This window comes from Triticum dicoccoides, chromosome 5B (genome assembly GCF_002162155.2).
Source record: "Triticum dicoccoides isolate Atlit2015 ecotype Zavitan chromosome 5B, WEW_v2.0, whole genome shotgun sequence".
In the NCBI taxonomy this organism is placed as follows: domain Eukaryota; kingdom Viridiplantae; phylum Streptophyta; class Magnoliopsida; order Poales; family Poaceae; genus Triticum; species Triticum dicoccoides.
Genome location: NC_041389.1, coordinates 509,170,444 through 509,190,730, shown reverse-complemented (window position 1 = coordinate 509,190,730; position 20,287 = coordinate 509,170,444). Strand labels below are relative to the sequence as shown.

The window sequence follows — 20,287 nt, the reverse complement described above, 5'->3', positions numbered from 1 at the left end:
TTTTTTTTTTGAGAACCATGGAGTACATCACGCCATGGATGGTACATACTCATCTACCATTACATGTTTTGCGTCCTCGGGGACATCAGCAATCATTCTGAAATCGCCCAATCTCCTGGCAACAGCAGCTATTTCGTGCGCCAGCTTGTTTCTCGTTCGACTGACAATGCTGATTTCCAAGTTGGAGAAGGCGCAGTATTGGTTCCGCGCGTCCAACAGGGCAGCACGGCAGGCAGACCTGCACTCACGCTCTACCTGAAGCTCACGCCCAATGCCTGCACAATCAGTCTCCAGAATCACCTGTCCGTTAAACAATCCTGCAAGTTCCTTGAGTCCCATAGATGTAGCTGCACCTTCCGCTTCCTCAGCAGAGTTGCATTGGATCAGGCGTTGGCCAACAGACATTAGGACACGCCCTGTGTGATCTTTTGCTACAGCACCTCCCCATGCATCACCTGACTCTGCCAGGAAAGATGCGTCTATATTTAGCTTCGTCGTACCTAGCGGAGGGCCAATCCAACGAGTAGGCACTGATGGTGTCGGTGCGCGAGGGCCGGCAGGGAACATTGACAGCTTGTCTGTAATTGCCTCTTTCATTGGGTCGTTTGCAGCAGCCAGCAGGTCTTCATGGAGTCGTAGCAGGTACTGTACTGATCCTGAGACAGTATCCCTCCCATCTCCATGGATCACATTATTCCTCAGACTCCACGCTTGCCACAGGATCAGCAAGATTTTCCCTCTTACTTCCTCAGGTTTGGCATATAGGAGCATCTGCAGCCAGTCTGGGCCTGTGTACCTAAATTCAGAATCCCTTGGCAGAACCCAAAAGGCCTTCATTGCATGCCTCAGCGCAGCACTTCGAGTGCATCTTATAATAGCATGAAATTCATCTTCCTGCTCCGCACCACATATCTCACAGACATCATCCACAACAATAGTCCTCTTGAAAGCGTTATGCTTGGTGGCTAAAGAATTGGTTGCCACACGCCATCCAAAAATCTTTACCTTATCCGGGATCTTTGTTTTCCAAATAACATCCCAGATGCTTCTATCTCCCGGATCTCTTGAGGAGCTGGTTGCCACAACCGTGTGGCATGGCACTATGAGAAAAACGGGATATTCACGGTTAAGAGTGCATACAAGCTTGCAGACTCGCTGAGGCCTCTTTTTTATCTGTCACTTTTTGGAGGGAACAACTCTTTTAGAACAGATGTGCATATTATTCAGTAACATCTTGTCAGTATTGTAAACATTTGGGTAGTCCATTACTGGTTGTAATTAGATTGTGCTAACCCTTTTTTTTATTTGGAATCCGCGGTTAGGTCATCAGTTGCAGACCTCCTCTTTTTCCTTGGAAGGGGCCATGTCGTCCGATGTCTAAAAATAGTTCACTAAATTTTGGACCGATGCAATGTATGAGAATATAATTTAATTCTCTGTGCCTTATTCTGTTCTAACTCCAACAGTGCATTTAGGGATACGATGGAGCCACAAGTGTATTTTCATCAGCTGTTTTGCTTGCAAGCGGAGGCAGTGGTGCTTCACTCTGCAGATGCTCTGTTGCTTGCACTTGAAAATAGTAGAAATCAGCATCCAGCTATCTGTCATTTGGAGTTGCTGTCACGATAAATTTCTCCTCTCAGGCGGTATACCCAGTCCGTCCTGCCGCATGAGAAACAACACAATCAACCCTTTTCGCAGTTATTATGTGGCATTGTGCTCCAAAGAATGCAAATACTGGATTCGCTTGTTCCTCGGTGTATATTTTTTTTAGAAAAGGAGGATTACATTTTCTTAAATATACTGGATTCGCTTGTTCCTCGGTGTATATCTAGTGTACGCATTAGTATTTTATACCTGATGACAAAAGAAAAATGTTTTAGAACATAATGTAGCAGGAGAGTACCTTGGCCATGGTGTTGTATCAGGACATGTAGGACATTGATGTAGACCACTTTCGTCTACTTCCAACGTCTTCCAACAAACTCTTCAACTCATACACCACCAGTCATTGGTGGAGACGACTTCAATATTTTTTGTCCTTCGCGTATACTATCTCCGTTTCTAAATACTTGCCATTTTAGAGATTCCAATATGAACTACATACATAACAATATTTTAGAATTCCAATATGAACTATATACATTCGAATGTAGTCCGTATTGAAATCCCTAAAAAGGCTTATATTTAAGAACGGAGTGAGTACTCGTGGTATTGATTCTGCAATGATATAAAAGTATCAATCAGCTGTAGTCAAAAGCATGCATGGCTGGAAGATACTTTTTGCAACTTTGCTGCATCATCAATTCACCACAGTATCAGTAGGATCTAACCCAGCGAGACTTTTAATAGTTGCCTCAGTTCCTTCCATTTGCCCTCGATTTCCACTTCGTAGTTGTAGCTCGATCTGATTTTTTTAGGGAAGTTAAGATTTATTCATTCAAATACCACAGTTTGTGGGATACAAAAAGGATCATGTGGGATCGACATCCAGACGTGCCTCCCTTGGTCCAATGAATAAGCAAACTTGGCTAATCTATCAGCGTCATGATTTGCCGCTCTACCTTCAAACATGAAATTACATAAAAAAACAAGACGATCTAGCTTTAATCTCGGTGATGATAGCACCATATCTTCCGCCGTTGCCTTTCTGAATATCACTGATGACTTGCATGGAATCAGAAGCGATGATAATATTATGTAGATTAGATCGGCTGCAAGAGCCAGCCCTTCTCTGCATGCTAAGGCTTCCAGCGTCGCCACGTCGCTGATGCCACAGACTGTCAGGGCTGAACTACCCAAGAAGTTTCCCGCTCCGTCCCGACATACTGCAGCCGCGGCTCCCCTTGTATGCAGTTTCGAGATTGCTGCATCCACTTGTATTTTGGCGTAGCCTGCTGGAGGCGCCCTTGACCTGACCGCTCGTGGTCTGGAGATCGCTGATTGCTTCGCCTTACATGGCAGTAGAGCCAGCTCATGCATGAACCTGGTGATAAACTGATGTGTTGCCGCCGGGCTTTGGTAGATCTCCTCGTGGATAGCCTTCCTCCTTGCCCACCAAATGGCCCAGAGAGTAATTGTTAAGCGAATGAATGCATCATGCGATAATGTGTCAATCATGGTAAACAACCATTGTTTTGCGTCAGGCTCCGTCGTGGCGCATAAGTGTTCAGCGAGTTCTCCATCGACCATAGCCCAAACACACCGGGGCACAGAACATTCCAGTAGTGCATGGCGCCAGGAATCCGCAGCACCGCACGGCCCACAAGCAGACGAATTTGACATTTTGCGGTGAGCTCGAACATCTTCAGTAGGAATAGACTGCTTGGCCAACTGCCAGAGAATCATTCGGATCTTTCCAGGAACATGAGTCTTCCATAATTTCTTCCATGAGTCAGCATCTCTTTCCGTGCTTGAAGAGCCCGTCGCTCCGTCCAGCCATGCTCCTCTTCTATATTTGGTGTCTATCAACATTCTGTATGCATATCTCACTGAAAAGCTTCCGTTCTTCTCCAAGAACCACGACCACGTATCAGGAATGTTGCTGGTACATAAAGGTATTTGTATTATGGTTGCAATATCGATAGGTAAGCACACTTCCTCCAACATGTTTATATTCCATGTTGCGCTCGTTTGATCTATCAAGTCAGCCACCAGCTCAGGGGGGGTCACTGTACGGGCACCAAAAGGCCGCATCATCTCCTTCCTGGGAATCCAATTGTCACTCCAGATAGAGGTTGACAATCCATTACCAATTGTCTGAATCAAGCACTGCTTCAATATATCCCGTCCTTCAATTATAGATCTTCATACTTGGCTTGGGTGACTGCCCACCCCGGCTGTAAAAATTGAAGACTCCGGATATATGCTTTTGAGAATTCGGGCACTTAACGAGTCTGGATGATGCAGAATTCTCCATGCTTGTTTTGCCAATAGGGCCAAATTGAATAACTCAAAATCCTTAAAGCCCAAACCCCCCATGCTCTTCGGCTGAGTCATCGCCTCCCAAGAGACCCAGCTGGGTTTACGTTTTCCATCTTTACTACCCCACCAAAATTTCCTGATCAGCATATCTAGATGTTCACATAGTCCCCTAGGCAACTTGAAGCATGACATAGAAAAAAATGGTACGGCCTGAGCTACTGATTTCACCAAGCCCTCCTTACCCGCTGAAGACAAAGTTTTCTCAATCCATCCCTGTACCTTACTCCACAAGTAATCCTTCAAGTACTTAAAAGCGCCATTTTTTGAAGCTCCCACATCCGATGGCATACCTAGGTATCTGGCACTTAAAGTTTCATTTGGAACCTGCAAAATAGCTTTCACCTCTTGTCTGACTACATTGGGGCATTTTTTGCTAAAAAATATTGATGATTTCTCATGGTTAATCCTTTGTCCTGAAGCTTGACAATATGTGTTCAACAATTGGTTTACCTCATTCGCCCCATCTGCACTAGCCTTGAAAAATAGCAGGTTGTCATCAGGGAATAATAAATGGTTAACTAGTGGTGCAGAAGCTGCCACCTGTATTCCACCTATATTGGATGGCACATCAATTGATTTTAAAAGGCACGAAAGGCCCTCTGCTGCAATCAAGAATAGGTATGGGGAGATAGGATTTTTTGTCCTTCACTTATACTCCCTCCGTTTCTAAATACTTGCCATTTTAGAGATTCCAATATGAACTACATACATAGCAATATTTTAGAGATTCCAATATGAACTATATACATACGAATGTAGTACGTATTGAAATCCCTAAAAAGGCTTATATTTAGGAACAGAGTGAGTACTCGTGGTATTGATTCTGCAATGATATAAAAGTATCAATCAGTTGTAGTCAAAAGCATGCATGGCTAGAAGATACTTTTTGCAACTTTGTTGCATCACCAATTCACCATAGTATTAGTAGGATCTAACCCAGCGAGACTTCTAATAGTTGCCTCAGTTCCTTCCATTTGCCCTGATTTCCACTTCGTAGTTGTAGCTCGATCTGATAAGGCATACATATCACCCTGCAGAGTTTCAGCGTGCCACAAATGATCAACGGATACTCAAAGCTAAGTTAAAACTAAGAACAAATAAATCTAAAGTGAACAATGTTCCAAGTTTTAAACTCCTTTCCGGAATGATCTGAAGTGTGGACGATGCCTTCCAATGTAGCCTTCATTTCAGGGATGTCAACATTGGCATGCCACCTTGTTGATGTTGTGTTTTTACAAGCCATTGCACCCGGTACATTTCATGAAAAATTTGACCGGAGCATTTCTGGATATTTGCTGAAAATATGGAAGAGGTGAACTTAGGTTGGTATATGATGAACATTTCCCTAATGCTATTACATTCTGAAATAATGCTTCCCACATATGGTGTCTAATTAGCAGTGTTTCTCTATAAAAAAATAGTGCACTTGCAATATATATGCGCAAAATACGCTTCACCTACAACCTCAACTCATTTGAGAAGAGCAGGTACATCGGAGAAAACAAAACATAACTGAAATTATACCTGGCGACCGTAAGCAAGGAGGCTGATGCGGGCGAGCCCCCCTCCTACCGTCTGACATGGCTGCACGGATCTCATAGCAGGGCTGTTGGCATGCCGGATTTTGGACTAGTTTGTTGTACCATAAAACCCATTGAACACTTTACTTCTCAAATCAACCCTATGCGCTGTACTGGCAACATTGCAAGTTTTGCTCATGGTAGACATTGGTTTGAATCCCTAGCCCTTTTTTTTGCTACATGGCATTTTATTCTATAAAATTTGCCACGACAATTTTAACATTTTTTGCGAAATATGTTACATGGCAGTTTAACCATGACGACATTTTTCTTGAAAAAAATTAACATGAATGTTTAACCATGATGGCATTTTTATATTAAGAGATGGCATTTTTATATTAAGAGATGGCATTTTTATATTTTATTATTAAGAGATGACATTTTTTGTTCATTAAGAGATGTCATTTTAATATTAAGATATGGCATTTTTGTTTATTAAGAGATGGCATTTTTATATTAAGAGGTGGCATTTTTCATATTAAGAGATATCATTTTTTTTATTGTTAAGAGTGGCATTTTTCATATTAAGAGACAGCATTTTTATTGTTAAGAGATGGCATTTTTTATGTAAGAGATGGCATTTTTTATTTTTAAGAGATGGCATTTTTTATTTAAGAGATGGCATTTTTGGTTTTTTATTAGATGCCACTTTTTTATCATAGCATTTTTATCTTTTATTTTTGTGTTCATATGGCACTTCTGTTTTGATGGCATTTTTACCCCGAAGACACATGGGCTGATTTTCTCTCTCAGGATAGGGTGCGCCGGCTGTTCAACTAAAGAAAAAAAGAGGCAGAAACGTTTGTTGGGTGATCCTTCTGCTAGCGAAGCAAAACGTTCGATGAGAAAGGATCATAAAACGTATTTCGGGGAGATCTGTTATCCATCTTGTTGAGATCGAAAAAGTAGCACCCACACTGACTGCCCACATCATCAAGCCATGAGAAACTGCCATGCTCGTCTGTGCATCGCAAAGCTGAGAAATGCTGTGTAGATGGCTCTTTCCCAAACAGGCGAACCAAAATGTAATCATATGGATTAGGCATAATCCTTTTCTCTCCGGCCATAATTGAGTGGCAATAGATGAACGGGGCCCGCCGGACAGCTGCTCTCTCCGGTCACGGAGACATCGTCATCTCGCAGCCTTCAAAGCCATCAACCAAACATTCACCCTGTCCGGAGCTGCACCCGCCGTGAGCTGAAGCTGAGACCCACACTGACCGGGAGCGAGACAGTGACACTGTTTGGACGTCAATTCTTGTTAAAGGAAGCAATAATAACACTGATTTCTTGTTAAAGGAAGCAATAATAACACTGTTTGGACGTCAGCAGACGTCCCTTTCTCGCCGGCTGGCGATAATAACAGACAGTTATAGTGCGTCGAACAGTAGTACGTTTTTTTCCTGTTAATAATGTCTGAAGACATGGTCAATCGTACGCTCGCCTCGCCTCGTACCGGACGGACGGACGGCGAGGCGGAAGAAAGGGACGAGTCGGTCGGTGTTGGTACGTACAGTTGGACGGGTGCTTGGGCCGGGACCGGCCGGGCTGGCACGGCGGACATGGCGACGCTACAGCGAGGCCAGTTTAAACTCCGGCCGGATCAAGACCGATGGTACGTACACGCGCATGAAATGAATGCATGCAACGTAGTACTAGTTGTACTGCAAGAAGGAAGGAGCCTCCAGAAAAGTTTCATTTACTGCGCGGTCGGAGCACGGCTGTGCCTTTGGGGCAATGTAGTCCCTCCGTTTCTTTTTAGTCTGCATATAAGGTTTGCTCAAAGTCAAATTTTACATAGTTTGACTAACTTTATATTAAAAAATATCATTATTCACAATATGAAATCAAGATTTTCAGATGCACCATGAAATGTATTTTCATATTATATAGTTTAAGTATTGTAGATGATCATACTTTTTAATATAAATTTGGTCAAACTTTGTGTAGTTTGACCTTGACCAAAACTTATACGCGGAGTAAAAAGAAACGGAGGGAGTACGAGACCAAGACCGGAACCGGAGCGACCCGTCGCGAAGCTAGTGGCAGGCAACGTACGCGCTCCACGTCGGCGCCCGGTCACGTGGCGACCGGCGCGTCCCACACGCACGCGCGGCACCTGGCCCAACGGCAACCCGCCACCACGGTCCACGGCACCGCGTGACGTCGCCGCGCCAGCTCCACTCCGGCTCCACGTCCACGCGCTTCGCGCCGCCGCCTGATCCTCTCAGCACGTCTCCCGCGCTCCCTTCTCCCTCACGCGGATCGGTTACAACCACTAGTACTACTTCACCACGCGAACCGAAACACCACTCACACACTCACACACCCGGGGACGGACGGACGGACAGCAACGCCTCACCGCGCGGTGGCCCCCGGCGCCCACGGGGCCCCGCGCGCCAGCGTGCCACAGGTCCCCACCCACCCACCGTCGCTGTCCGCTTCCCCCGGCCCCGCGCATCATTTCGTTCCCTGTCCCCGTCCCCTCGCTTCCAAGCTACTACCCCGAGAGAGAGCGAGAGAGCAAGCGCCACTTGACTCCAGCCAGCCTCCTCCTTCATTTCCCATCCTTCCACCCTCGGCTTGCGCATCACATCACGTCACCGGAGCCAGCTACGGGCGCGTGAGACTAGCAGCATGGAGGGGGGCGGCGAGGGGAAGGGCCGGGCGGCGGCGGCGGCGGCGGCGGCGGGGGGAGGGTTCGGCGGGTACGAGTCGGCCGGGGACCGCAAGTGGTGGCCCTGGCTCGTGCCCACCGTCATCGTCGCCTGTGTCGCCGTCTTCGTCGTCGAGATGTGGGTCAACGACTGCCCCAGGCACGGCAGCGCGCTCGGCGGCGGCTGCGTCGCGGGATTCCTCCGACGCTTCTCCTTCCAGCCGCTCCGCGAGAACCCGCTCCTCGGGCCCTCCTCCACCACGTACGTCTCGGCTTCCCCCTCTCTCCCTGTTTCTCCCTTCTCCCTTCTGCGTCGTCCAATTGTGGTCGGGGTTGGGCGGTGTTCTACTTTCTGGGTGTGCTCGAGGTGAAATTGGGCGGACAGATTTGGGGATTCATCTTCAGATTGGGTTGTTTTATCCGCGTTACTAGTTGATTCGTTGGCAGAACATGGATTTTGTTTTAAGCTCACAATTCTGTAGCTCTGAACTCTGGAGCAAGTGTTACTGGCCAGAGGAAATTAGAAATGTTCTCTGAACTTTCGCTTCTGAATTCAGATGCGTTTTCCTCTTCTGGAAGTTCGGGAGACAGGGGATTCTTCTGTCATGTGGTGACGACAGTTCAGATCTCTCTCTCTCTCTCTCTCTCTCTCTCTCTCTCCTCAATGGCTTGAAATGATCTGAACGTGCACAATTCGATATGATTCCATTGTTCAATGCGCTCCACTGTTTAGTTTACCCTGCACTTCGTCCATACAGTAGCTTCCACCGCTACACAACGCAGACAGCTTAAGCTTTCTCTTCTTTGTTGTTTGTACCAAAAATAGCTTTCTGAGACAGTCAGCGATGACATTTTCTACTACCTTTTGCTGGATTATAGCCGGTAATTAGGTGTCCACTTTGTGCTGCAGGCGTAGGATTCTGTGTTATTGTAATCTAGTAGATGGATTTATGGGAACTGTTTTGACTTTTGGTAAGTGATGTACTACTAATGCTATAAAACAACCCAAGCTGTTTCTAGACCATGTAAGTAGTTTTCTCGTTGACAGTAGTGGCATGCCCGCTTATTTTAATTGCAACGTGCCATGTTGTAGTACCTATCTCATGAGATCGCAGCTCAGTTACCAACCGTTGACAACAAAAAGTTACATGTTTGGTTTGATTTCTGGAGTCAATCTAGATTATATTTATCTCACTAAGATACAGTAGGATACATACAAGATGATAAGAGTTAACGGCTTTGCTCTGTCTTGCAGTTTGGGGAAAATGGGAGCTCTTGACTGGAACAAAGTCGTCCATCAGCACCAGGGGTGGCGTCTCATTAGCTGCATCTGGCTCCATGCTGGTCTGATCCATTTGGTTGTGAACATGCTAAGCCTGCTGTTCATTGGAATTCGTCTTGAGCAGCAATTTGGGTTTGGTAAGCTTCTAACAATGCTGAATCAGTGTGACTATCATCATTTGGGGGATATTTTGTTAGTCCTTCTACACGTCAACAAAACTCGTCTGAGTGTCTATCTGCTGCAAGTTATAGCATTTTAGTTACCCTGGAACTGGTTTGTATTTTGCAAGTTGAACTAATTTAATTGCTGAGGTGTTGACAGTATGCTTAAATCTTACTTCAATTATGTTACTAATATTCAATGTAGATTGAATGTTTTTGATTATCAGCATGTTTATATATTGCACATGACTAAATAACGTGTGCACTGACACTAGTTCTTTTGCTTGCAAGTTCGCATTGGCGCTATCTACCTACTGTCTGGTTTCGGTGGCAGCGTGATGTCTGCACTTTTCCTCCGAAATAACTACATCTCTGTTGGTGCATCCGGAGCTTTATTTGGGCTGCTTGGATCTATGCTTTCTGAGCTACTTATGAACTGGACTATTTACTCCAACAAGGTCTGAGATAGATAGAACACACATACATTTTCCTCTAGATATCCAGCTGCCTGAACACTCTTTTGCTTATCAGAGTTGATGTGCTATTGCAGGTTGCAGCCATAATAACTCTACTCTTCATAATCGCGATCAACGTGGCAATCGGGATACTACCGCATGCTGATAACTTTGCTCATATTGGTGGATTCTTGACCGGGTTCCTTTTGGGGTTTGTTCTGCTGGCAAGGCCGCAATTCGGTTGGTTGGAACGCAGCGAGCTGCCCCACACTAATCAGCCTCCTAAGTACAAACCATACCAATATGTCCTGTGGGTTGTGGCACTCGTCTTGCTGCTCGTCGGGTAAGTCTGACAATTCACACAGACAGTTGGGTATATTCGATGCCGCTGTGATTATATCAATGTTTTGCACATGTGTAGTGTAAAAATACGCATGGTTCTGAACTTACACTGAACATCATCAAGACCGAGTTATATGATTCAAAGTCGTGCTAACGGAAGACATGAGATGAACCTGATACCAAGAACTCGTGTTACAGGTTCACGCTTTCGTTGGTAATGCTCTTCAAGGGCAAGAACGGGAACGACGGCTGCCACTGGTGCCACTACCTGAACTGCGTGCCGACGTCGAGGTGGAAGTGCGATACCTAGGCGGTCCCTTCTTTCGGTTTTCGACGAAAACATGTAGTGTTGGGAGGACCATTTTTCATGCTTGTATGTTTGTAGATAGGAACTGTGGTCTGTTAATTAAGTTTGTTCGTTAGTGAATTCTGTAAATTTGTTTGCCAGGCCCTGTAAGTTTGTTACTCGAGCACTCCAGTGATTTCATGCGTGTTTTTGTGTAAGAGGCCGCATCGTTTTGATACCTGCTTTTGCGTTGGTCCGGCAGCCGATTCATGTGGCGCTTGACGTGCTAAGTAACGTATAATAAGGAATGCTGTTGAACTGGTAACATCCCTAGCCGTCCTAGCTCAGTGGTAGAGCGCGTGGCTTTTAACCACGTGGCCGTGGGTTCGATCCCCACGGACGGCGTTTTTAGCTTTATTCATTTTTGTTTTTTGAACCACGTTTTGTTTAGCAAACCAGGTGGAAGATTCATGGCATAGTCCCGTCTATATTGACTGTATGACCAGTACATTTTTTTTTTTGAAAACTACCAGTACATTTCTTGGACTAAACACGAACAGACAGACCTTAGGCTCTCATGGAAAAGACTGAATCAGCCAACACGACATAAGACTTTATTGCTTTTCAGTAGGATTTTCAACAATCGGCTTGAGCCAATCAGCCTAGAGAGAAGATTTGCACGTTCTGTATGAGAGCAAATCAGACTGAATCGACCAAACACGTCACGTGAATGACATCCGCACTTGCAATATTTATACTATTTCAAAGAGGAATATCATTATTCATGTTTCTCTTTACAAAAACAGAGGACAAACATAGGCGACAATACAGGCAAAGCAACCAAACTATACATAAAGCATAACAACAACCAGTATGCTGCCCAATTCTCTAGTGAGATTTATCGTAGAAGAAATAGCACACAACGACCCTCGCGTTTGGGTTTGGGCGCTTTCACTGAAATAGGCAATTAAAGTAAACAACAAATAAATTCCACCATAATTGGCTTATTGTATGTTCTTTCTTTCTTATTTCTTCAACCAAATTGCCATCTCCTTTGTGAACTTCTCCATTACTGGTTTTTGGCAGTAAGATCGATACCACGGTTGAGTCCTTGCCATCTTTATTCTTACACTTCGTGTGATAGCTTATCAACTTCGAAGTGAAATCCTCGGCATGCAGTGTGCCTGCAGCAACCAGCTCGGCTTTCCCAAACTGCAGTGCATTGCCGCCAACCCACTTTGTGTCACTAGCCTCATATGTTCTGTCCATGCTGAAAGGTGTCCGCTCTCGCCAGAATGCCATCAAATCCACCATCGACTTCATACAATCCTTTGTCGTGTCCAACTTGACTTTGCACATCAGCTCAAGTTTATGTGCTACCAGTTGTGTAGCCAACTCATCCACCGTGACCTCTACCACGGGAGAAAAATGTGCATTTTCATACACTAGTGGAAAACAGGGCTTTCGTTCGGGCCTGGCCAGCCCATTAGTCCCGGTTCAGTCACGAACCGGGACCCATGGGGAAATTCGTCCCGGTTCGTGAGCCCACGGGACCGGTCGGGGCCTCGTGGGCATTGGTCCCGGTTCGTATGGACACATTTGTCCCGGTTCCAGGCACGAACCGGGACCAATGGTCCTCGCTCCTGGCCCACAACCATTGGTCCCGGTTCGTGGCTGGAACCGGGACAGAATGCTGGGCTTTAGTCCCGGTTTCTACCACGAAACGGGACAAATGAGTTGCCTATATATACCCCATCGCCACAGCGGAGCACTTCACAGTGCTCTATTTTTCTGGCCGGCGAGGGAAGGGCATTTGGGTGCTCTAGCTCACCTCCTATGCACATGAGGTGTTCGATGAAATGTCCGAGCCACGCTAGTTAATCTTTCTCCTCTCGAAACTCGACCTACGAACTCCATTTTCCTCGAGATTTGTCTAGGTTTAGCGGCCCGTCCCGTCCCGTCCCCATCTTCACCGTCTTCGATCGCCCGCGCCGATCTCGTCGCCGACACCAACGTGGTGAGCCTCTTATTCTTATCTTCTTTCTGAAAGAAAAACATTCTTCCTTCAGATAGATACTTGTCTAATTTTCTTACTTTTATTATTTCTTGTTATTATATAGTGCGATGGTTTTGGTATCTGCCTCCGCCGGCCCTCGTCCTGTCTATGATTCGGATGTGTTATATATTATCTTTTGATAACTATTTGGTTCATTTATTGTTTATGACAATTATGCCGACCAACATGACATAGATTTTATTTATCTAGGAGGTGGTTGAACAGGAAATTTCAACCGACCCTATTATCGAGAGGTTAAATTTAGTTGAAGAAGAAAACAATTACTTGAAGGAAAAAATAAGAAAAATTGAGGAGGAGAAGATGATATTGGAGTTGCATGTTGCGGATGTCGTCGATGATCACAAGATCAAGATGGATGCAATGTGGTTGAAGATTAGAAATGTTAGAAAATATGGTATTCATACCGAGGCTTGGTATCATTATGCAGTTGGATCAGTTGTTACCTTGGTTGCGATTATGATCGCATTTGTTGTTGCATTGAAATATTTTACATAATTTCAATGTATGGTTTAATTAAATACTCTGGAGAGATATATGTTGTTCAATGAGAACTATGTATGCAATTTGATTTTAATGTGATGATGAACTTCTATTAATTTGGTCACTTATCTATTCATGAGAGGGCTGAAAATTGATGATGTGGCTTTGAATATATGGTGCATTTTGAACACAGAAAAACTTCAATAACATAAATAAAATTTATGAAACTAAAATTATCAAAGTATTTTCTGTTCAAAATCATTAAAAGCAGAAGGAATTTTCATAAATAACTTTTTTGTTAGAAACTTTAATAGCAAAAAGAATTATCATAAAATAAAATAAATAAGTAATTTGAAACAAAAAATATAAACTTTAATAAAATATATAAGCAGAAACAAAATAAAGTAAAATAAAATAAACTTTAATAACATAAATAAAATTTATGAAACTAAAATTATCAAAGTATTTTCTGTTCAAAATCATTAAAAGCAAAAAGAATTTTCATAAAGAACTTTTTTTGTTAGAAACTTTAATAGCAAAAAGAATTATCATAAAATAAAATAAATAAATAATTATAAAATAGAATAAAATAAAATAAATAACTATTTTGTTGTAAGTTGAAACAAAAGAAAATAAATAAAGCAAAAAATAAAACAAAAAAACTGGGAAAAAATAAAAAAATTGCCACCTACTAGGCCACCACGGCCTGAATACGACTAGAAACCCATCCATGTGCCAGGATTCCGGCCCGCAGAAGGCCCAACAGGCCAACATGCATAGCAGTGTCAGTTTAGGCCCATAGGCCTGCAGTTCAAAGGAGTTCGAGAGGGAAGAGGCAACAGGGCTTAACAGGTGCCGGGCGCTTCCAACTAGCGAGGTGGGACTAAACTCCCACCACCACCCCGCTATGCAAGGCCACTGGTCCCAGTTGGTGGCACCAACCGGGACTAAAGCGTGGCTTTGGTCCGGGTTGGTGGCACCAACTGGTATCAATGCCCCCTTTAGTCCCGGTTGGTGCCACCAATCGGGACCAAAGGCCTCTGCTTCCCGCCCTTTGGTCTGCTGAAAAGTGACCTTTGGTCCCAGCTGGTGGCACAAACCGGGACTAAAGGGGGCATTGGTATCGGTTGGTGCCACAAACCGGTACCAATGCCCTGGGTATATAAGTAGCACTTGTGAAAATTTTCTTTCAGGTCGTCTTCCCCGCCCAACGCCCCAGCGCTGCTCCTCATCGCCGTCGCCATCGTCGCCTCTGCCCCGCACCTAAGCCCCTGCCCGCGGACCGCCCCCGCGCGCCGGCACCCTCGTCGCCCTGCCTCCGACGCCGTCGCCGCGTCGTCCCTGCCTCCGACATCGTCATCGCGCCGCCCCTGCCGTCGACCACGTCGTCGCCAAACCGGTCCCTGCCCCGCGCCCGAGCCCTTGCCCGCGGCCCGCCCCCGCGCGCCGGCGCCCTCGCCGCCCCCGCCGTCGCCGTCGCCAGCCGCCCCCGCTGTGAGCAGCCGCACTGCCCGGCCTGCTCTGTTATTTTTTAATTTTTATTAGATTAATTTTGTGTTCATATATACATAATGTATATATGAATGTATGTGGCTATATGCATATATGTAGATGTTCATAATGTATTAATGTTTTTTATGTATGTTCATATATGTATGCATGTATTTTTTACATGTTTTTTTGTATGTATGTATGTATTTTTTCAATTTTTTTTAAAGTATACATATAGGCAAAAGTTAGATTTTTAGAAAAGTTATATATATATATGTTCTCTGATTTAGTATATTTTAGGTTAGTTTAATTTTTAGAAAAAATTTATATATCTAGCTAGGAAAGGAAGAAAAATAAAAAGAATGAGAGGAAAAAGGAAAATAAGAAGAGGAAGAAAGGAGAAGAAGAGGAGAAATAAATAAGAAGAGGAAAAAAGAAGAAAAAGAAGAGGAGAAGAAGAAAGGAATAGAGGAGAAGAAGAGAAAAATCTTCTCCTCTTTTTTCTTCTTCTTTTTTTTCATCGATCTTCTCTTCTATTCCTTTCTTCTTCTCCTCTTTTTATTTCTTCTTTTGTCTTCTTATTTTTTATTGGGTATGTCATTGTCGATATACCCCCTCCCGATAACTTCAACACGAGGGGGGGGGTCGATATACCCCCTCCCCGATAACATTATTTTCCCATGTATGTATGTCATCATTGTCGATATAACCCCCTCCCGGATAACTTCGACATGAGGGGCGGTCGATATATATACCCCCTCTCGACCGTGATAACTTATACCACGGGAGCACCCCCCCGGCCCTCTCGCGTGACCAAAACTCTCAAGGACACCCAAACCTTAGAAAAAAACGATGTCGGTCTCCTACCCCCTCCCGCCGCACCCCTACCCGACAAACTCTCTCGAGGCCACCCAAATTTACCAAGTTAAAAGAACCTTGTCGTCGAGGCCACCTCAAACCCTTGAAGCGTTGTCGAGGCCACCCCAAACCCTTGAAGCGTTGCCGAGGCCACCCCAAACACTAGAGAAGCAGCATCGAGGGCACTAATATGATTCCTTATTGTGATTAGCTAGCTAGTTCTATGTTTGCCACTAATATATCCATCTGTCATGTTTGAATAATAATTGCCATGTTGTAAATATTTGCAGAAACTATGGAGCACCCCCGAGACGAAGCAACAAAGTGATGTTGGGGGACATAATCGCAAAAGGAAGTGATGTCGTCTTGTCGTTTCTCAACGACAGCGATGGTCTGGAAGGACAAGGTGAAGAAGAAGGCTATGATTATGATGGCTCCGGTGACCCAATGCCGGTATAAGAAGAAGGCTATGATTATGATGGCTCCGGTGACCCAATGCCGGTACAAGAAGGAGACCGTGATGATGGCTCCGATGACCGAACCGAGTCCGGCCAGGTATATATATTAGTTAAGCCTGTGCTGACTAGGTAATTGATGAATTCATTGTTTTCGTATGTACACATATTTATTAACTCTCGTCTTTCTTCTTTTTTCTAGCCCTCCGGATCGAGCACAACTTCGGTAAAGAGACGAGGCCCGAAGAAAAAGTTGCGCTTAGATGAATGGTTTGAGATCACAGCAATCGTGCGTGATGGCAAGCCGATTGAACCCATCCGGACAAAGGAAGCATTTGCTTATCAGTGCAGGGTTCTTGTTAGGGACAAGATCCCGATCAGTATCCACCAATGGTTAAAGCCTAAGAATGAAGACCCTGAGGTGTCTTATGTCTCCGATATGCAGAAAGAAGATCTTTGGACAACGCTTAAGGCAAATTTCACCCTACCGCCAGAGGAGGATCCGGAGAAGCCAGTTAAAGAGCAATTGATCAAGTCTCATGCTCTTAAGAAGATGGAAGAACTATTCAAGAGGTGGAAGAATGAGCTGAAAACAATGTTTGTCAACAAAGAAATTACACCAGAATTCACCGGCCGGTATGAGAAGATCAGAGATCACTGGCCCGCATTTGTGGCCCACAAGACATCGGACAAGAGTAAGAAGATGTCAACGACAAACAAGAAAAATGCTGCAAAGAAGAAGCATCACCATCACACGGGGTTAGGTGGCTACCTAAAAGCCCGACCGTTGTGGGCTAAGGCTGAGAATGACCTGATTGATAAAGGGGTCGAACCAGAGACATTGAACTGGCTAGACCGTTGCCAGACTTGGTTCTTCAGGGTTGGCGGAACCTTGGACCCTGTATCAGGGAAGTGCGTTTGGACGGGCGAGCAACTGTGAATACCCATCACGAGGCTTCAAGAGTATATCGAGAAAGCGCGGCAAGGGACGTTCATTCTAGACAGAGAGAAGGACAAGCGCACAATGGCCCTCGGGAATCCTGAGCACCCTAGATGGACACGAGGCACGCCAGGCTCCGTTCCGTGGAAGGTTGGGTTTCCGGATGCAGGGGGTTACAAATGCCAGGAGAGGAGGAAGAAAGTGGAGCATAGCCAACCGCAGGCACTGCACGCAAGGGTACAAGGCTAGAGGAACGAGAAGCAAATCATAGCAAACGACCTGCCGAAGCTTCCCCTGAAGATACCCCGCCATCTCAGCGGAGAAGCAGCGTGGCTTCCACCGAGCAGACTCAGCTAGAGCCTCTCTTCACAGCTCCTGCTAGCTACCCCATGGATGCTATCACGGAGTCTCAACATTGCCACCTTATTACGCAATGGATGAAATTCAAAGTCAAGGCGGCTGTTGGCTCTGTTTTACCTACTGAACCTGGCGCAACCTACCACTGCCGGTCAATTCCAGAAGGATATGCTAGGGTGATGGTGGATGAAATAGCAGACGGATTTGAGGACCTCGAGCTTAACCACCCTACAGGTGAAGGGGAGATTCGGTTGGGTTCTTCTTTGAAGACTCCATGCCTATGGCGGAAGGAGCTCATCAACCTTCTGAACTGGACGCCCCCGCCTCCTCCTCCTCCTCCGGCGAGTCAGGGCACTCCGCCTCCTCCTCCGGCAAGTGATCAGGGCACTTGACCTCCTTCTCTGGCCCGTGGCGGCACTCCATCTCCTTTTCCGCCTGCGCCGACGCGCCCGAGCAGCCAGCCTCATCCTTCTTCGCCTCGTCAACAAGGGCGGAAGAGACCCGCCGCCGCCGCTCCGGCTGCTCCGGCGCGTTGTAGTCCTTCTCCTCCGCCTCGTAAGAAAGGAAAGACAGCCGCAGCCGCTCCGTCTGCTCCGGCGTCTAGCAGTACAGCCAGAGGCGGGAGGCAATACAGATTCGGTCCTTCTCTGAAGACTCCAGAGAAGTTACCATACGAGAGGATCCTTGAGGAAAACACGAAGATCGTGCGAACCGAAGTGAAGAACTTATTTGAAGGGGTGAAAGCAAAGAAACATCCACCTCCGGAGGAGAAGATAGATCCGGTAAAAGCGAAGCGTACTCTAGCTGCCCTGAAGAAACCACCAAAGTCTCTGGCGAAAGGCAACTATGAGCGCATTATTGAAAAGTCATTTATCGAAGCAGAGTGGTCGGAAGTACTGTCAGTGATCAAAGGTTAGCAGAACGACGAGCTGGGAAAAAAATTGCCCAGCTCAGCGAACAAGCAAACCAATCGTTACCCCCCTCCAGGTGTCTAGGGATATCGTCGCTAAAGATCCGGGGATGGTGCCCGGTTATAACAATCTTGGAGATTACCTGCCCGACGATGTATATTATGATTTCTTGGAGGTGGACGAACACAAATACGAGTACGGGAAGCCTCTCGTCAAAGATGAAAGATCTCTAACAACAATGATGCGAAGATTCCATGATTGGTACATGAAAACCTGCAAAGAGTCTGAGGGGAGGAATATTTTGACGCTGAGAGTTAGAGAGGAGCATGACCTCGTTGGAATTGAACTGTTGAATGTTCCATTTGAGGAGTTCTTCGCGCTTTTCAATCAAAAGGCCATCGATAAATTAACGGTCACTTGCTAATGCCTGTAAGTAGTACTACTTCTGTCATTAAGTCTTTATATATAGGTCAACTCTTTCATTGCATGCATTTTTAATTATCCTTGCTATATTATGCAGATTGAAGATCGCCGAATTGAAGAAAAGACAAATTGGTGATATTGGGTTCATTAACACAAATCTCATAGATGCATATATGGTTGAATTTCAGGCTAGAGATACCGAGGCCAAGTTGCTACAATCGTTTGTATTAAATCAAAATAAAACCATAATACTCTTTCCTTACAACTTCAAGTGAGTGTTACTGTCTTGTGCATATTCGGTTTCCTATTAGTCGAGGTTATAGTAATGTAATTGATGAGTTATGCAGGCGTGCGCAGATTCCACTATATTCTCCTAGAGATTAAGCTTGAGCAGGGACTAGTAATCGTCTTAGACTCGAGACGAAAAGATCCCAAGGTGTATGCGGACATGACTGAAATTCTAGAGAAGTAAGTTAAATCGATCATTATCGCACCATATCAGCAACTTTGTTCATTTCCTGATATCAAGTTATTGTTTTCTTTGTCTGGCAGGGTTTGGAAAAATTCACCTCAAAAACTCCGGGACTGCCGAAGAAGCTGCAATTTAAACACCTGAAAGTAAGTACTATAGTAGCATGTTCCGCGCATCTCCTAGTGATTCAAGCGCTAGTTTCATCAATACCATTTAGCATGCTTGCTTATCAGTTTGATTGACCTCTATTTCTTGTAAAGTGGTTGTGGCAGGAACAAGGGAATGATTACTGTGGATACTACATTTGCGAGTCCATCCGCCACACGACCTGTGAGCGGGGCTACTCTGAAAAACAATATGAAGTGCGTAAATAATAATATTCACAATTTTATTTTATTACCATCATTTGTGTCGAGTTTCATTTATTCATATATATGTATTGACCCCCTTCTTCAAATTAGATATTTCGGATGCGGGATGAACTCCTACCACCAGATCATATGAGAGCAATTCAAGAGGAATTGGCGGCATTCTTTCTTGACCACGTGATCGATAAAGACGGAGAATACCATGTGGACGCCGAGTTCATATATAATTAGGAGATTATATTGTAAGAGATAATTATATTGTATATATGTAGCCAGTAGCGTAGGATAGATATACGAGAACTTGTTGTTCGACCAATCTCTTAGATAAGGAGAGGTGGTCGATATCACTTCTCTTTGTATGCATATCTTCATGACAATCTTCTGTTTCCTTCATGTGCTTACTAGCTAGCGTGTCTAGTCCTCTCTATACGTATAGTACGTAGCGTCGACCAAGCACGGAGATAAGAGAAGACACTTCTCTCTATTAATTAGCTAGCTAACACAATATATGAAACACCTAAATTAACCCCCCAAAACCCCCTAAACCCCACCCCCCTTTCAAAAAAAACCCCAGCCCCCGAAATGATGACGTGTGGATGCCTATTGGTCCCGGTTGGTGCCACCAACCGGGACCAAAGGGCCTCCTGCCTGGGCTCGCCGCACCGGCCACGTGGAGGCCCATTTGTCCTGATTTGTATAAGAACCGGGA

At 45.1% G+C, this 20,287-nt stretch overlaps 1 protein-coding gene, 1 non-coding gene and 1 pseudogene across 2 annotated transcripts; 2 read left to right on the top strand and 1 right to left on the bottom strand.

The window, feature by feature from the left end:
* Positions 1-8,049: 8,049 nt before the first annotated feature.
* Positions 8,050-10,989, top strand: LOC119311216 (RHOMBOID-like protein 2). Its single transcript, XM_037586854.1, has 5 exons — positions 8,050-8,482; positions 9,476-9,639; positions 9,955-10,121; positions 10,214-10,461; positions 10,659-10,989. Exons 1-5 carry the CDS (start codon positions 8,202-8,204, stop codon positions 10,768-10,770), a joined length of 972 nt encoding a protein of 323 aa, XP_037442751.1. The 5' UTR covers positions 8,050-8,201; the 3' UTR covers positions 10,771-10,989.
* Positions 10,990-11,079: 90 nt separating this feature from the next.
* Positions 11,080-11,151, top strand: TRNAK-UUU. Its single transcript has one exon. It is a non-coding gene; the product is annotated as a tRNA-Lys (tRNA).
* A 620-nt stretch (positions 11,152-11,771) lies between these two features.
* Positions 11,772-20,287, bottom strand: part of LOC119311215 — a 118,570-nt pseudogene continuing 110,054 nt past the window's right edge.

Excerpts from the sequence above, each read along its gene's own strand:
- LOC119311216 (XM_037586854.1), top strand. The coding sequence starts at position 8,202 with ATGGAGGGGGGCGGCGAGGGGAAGGGCCGGGCGGCGGCGGCGGCGGCG. Across the intron at positions 9,640-9,954 it reads TGAGCAGCAATTTGGGTTTG|TTCGCATTGGCGCTATCTAC; the intron begins GTAAGCTTCTAA and ends TTTGCTTGCAAG. Across the intron at positions 10,462-10,658 it reads CTCGTCTTGCTGCTCGTCGG|GTTCACGCTTTCGTTGGTAA; the intron begins GTAAGTCTGACA and ends CTCGTGTTACAG.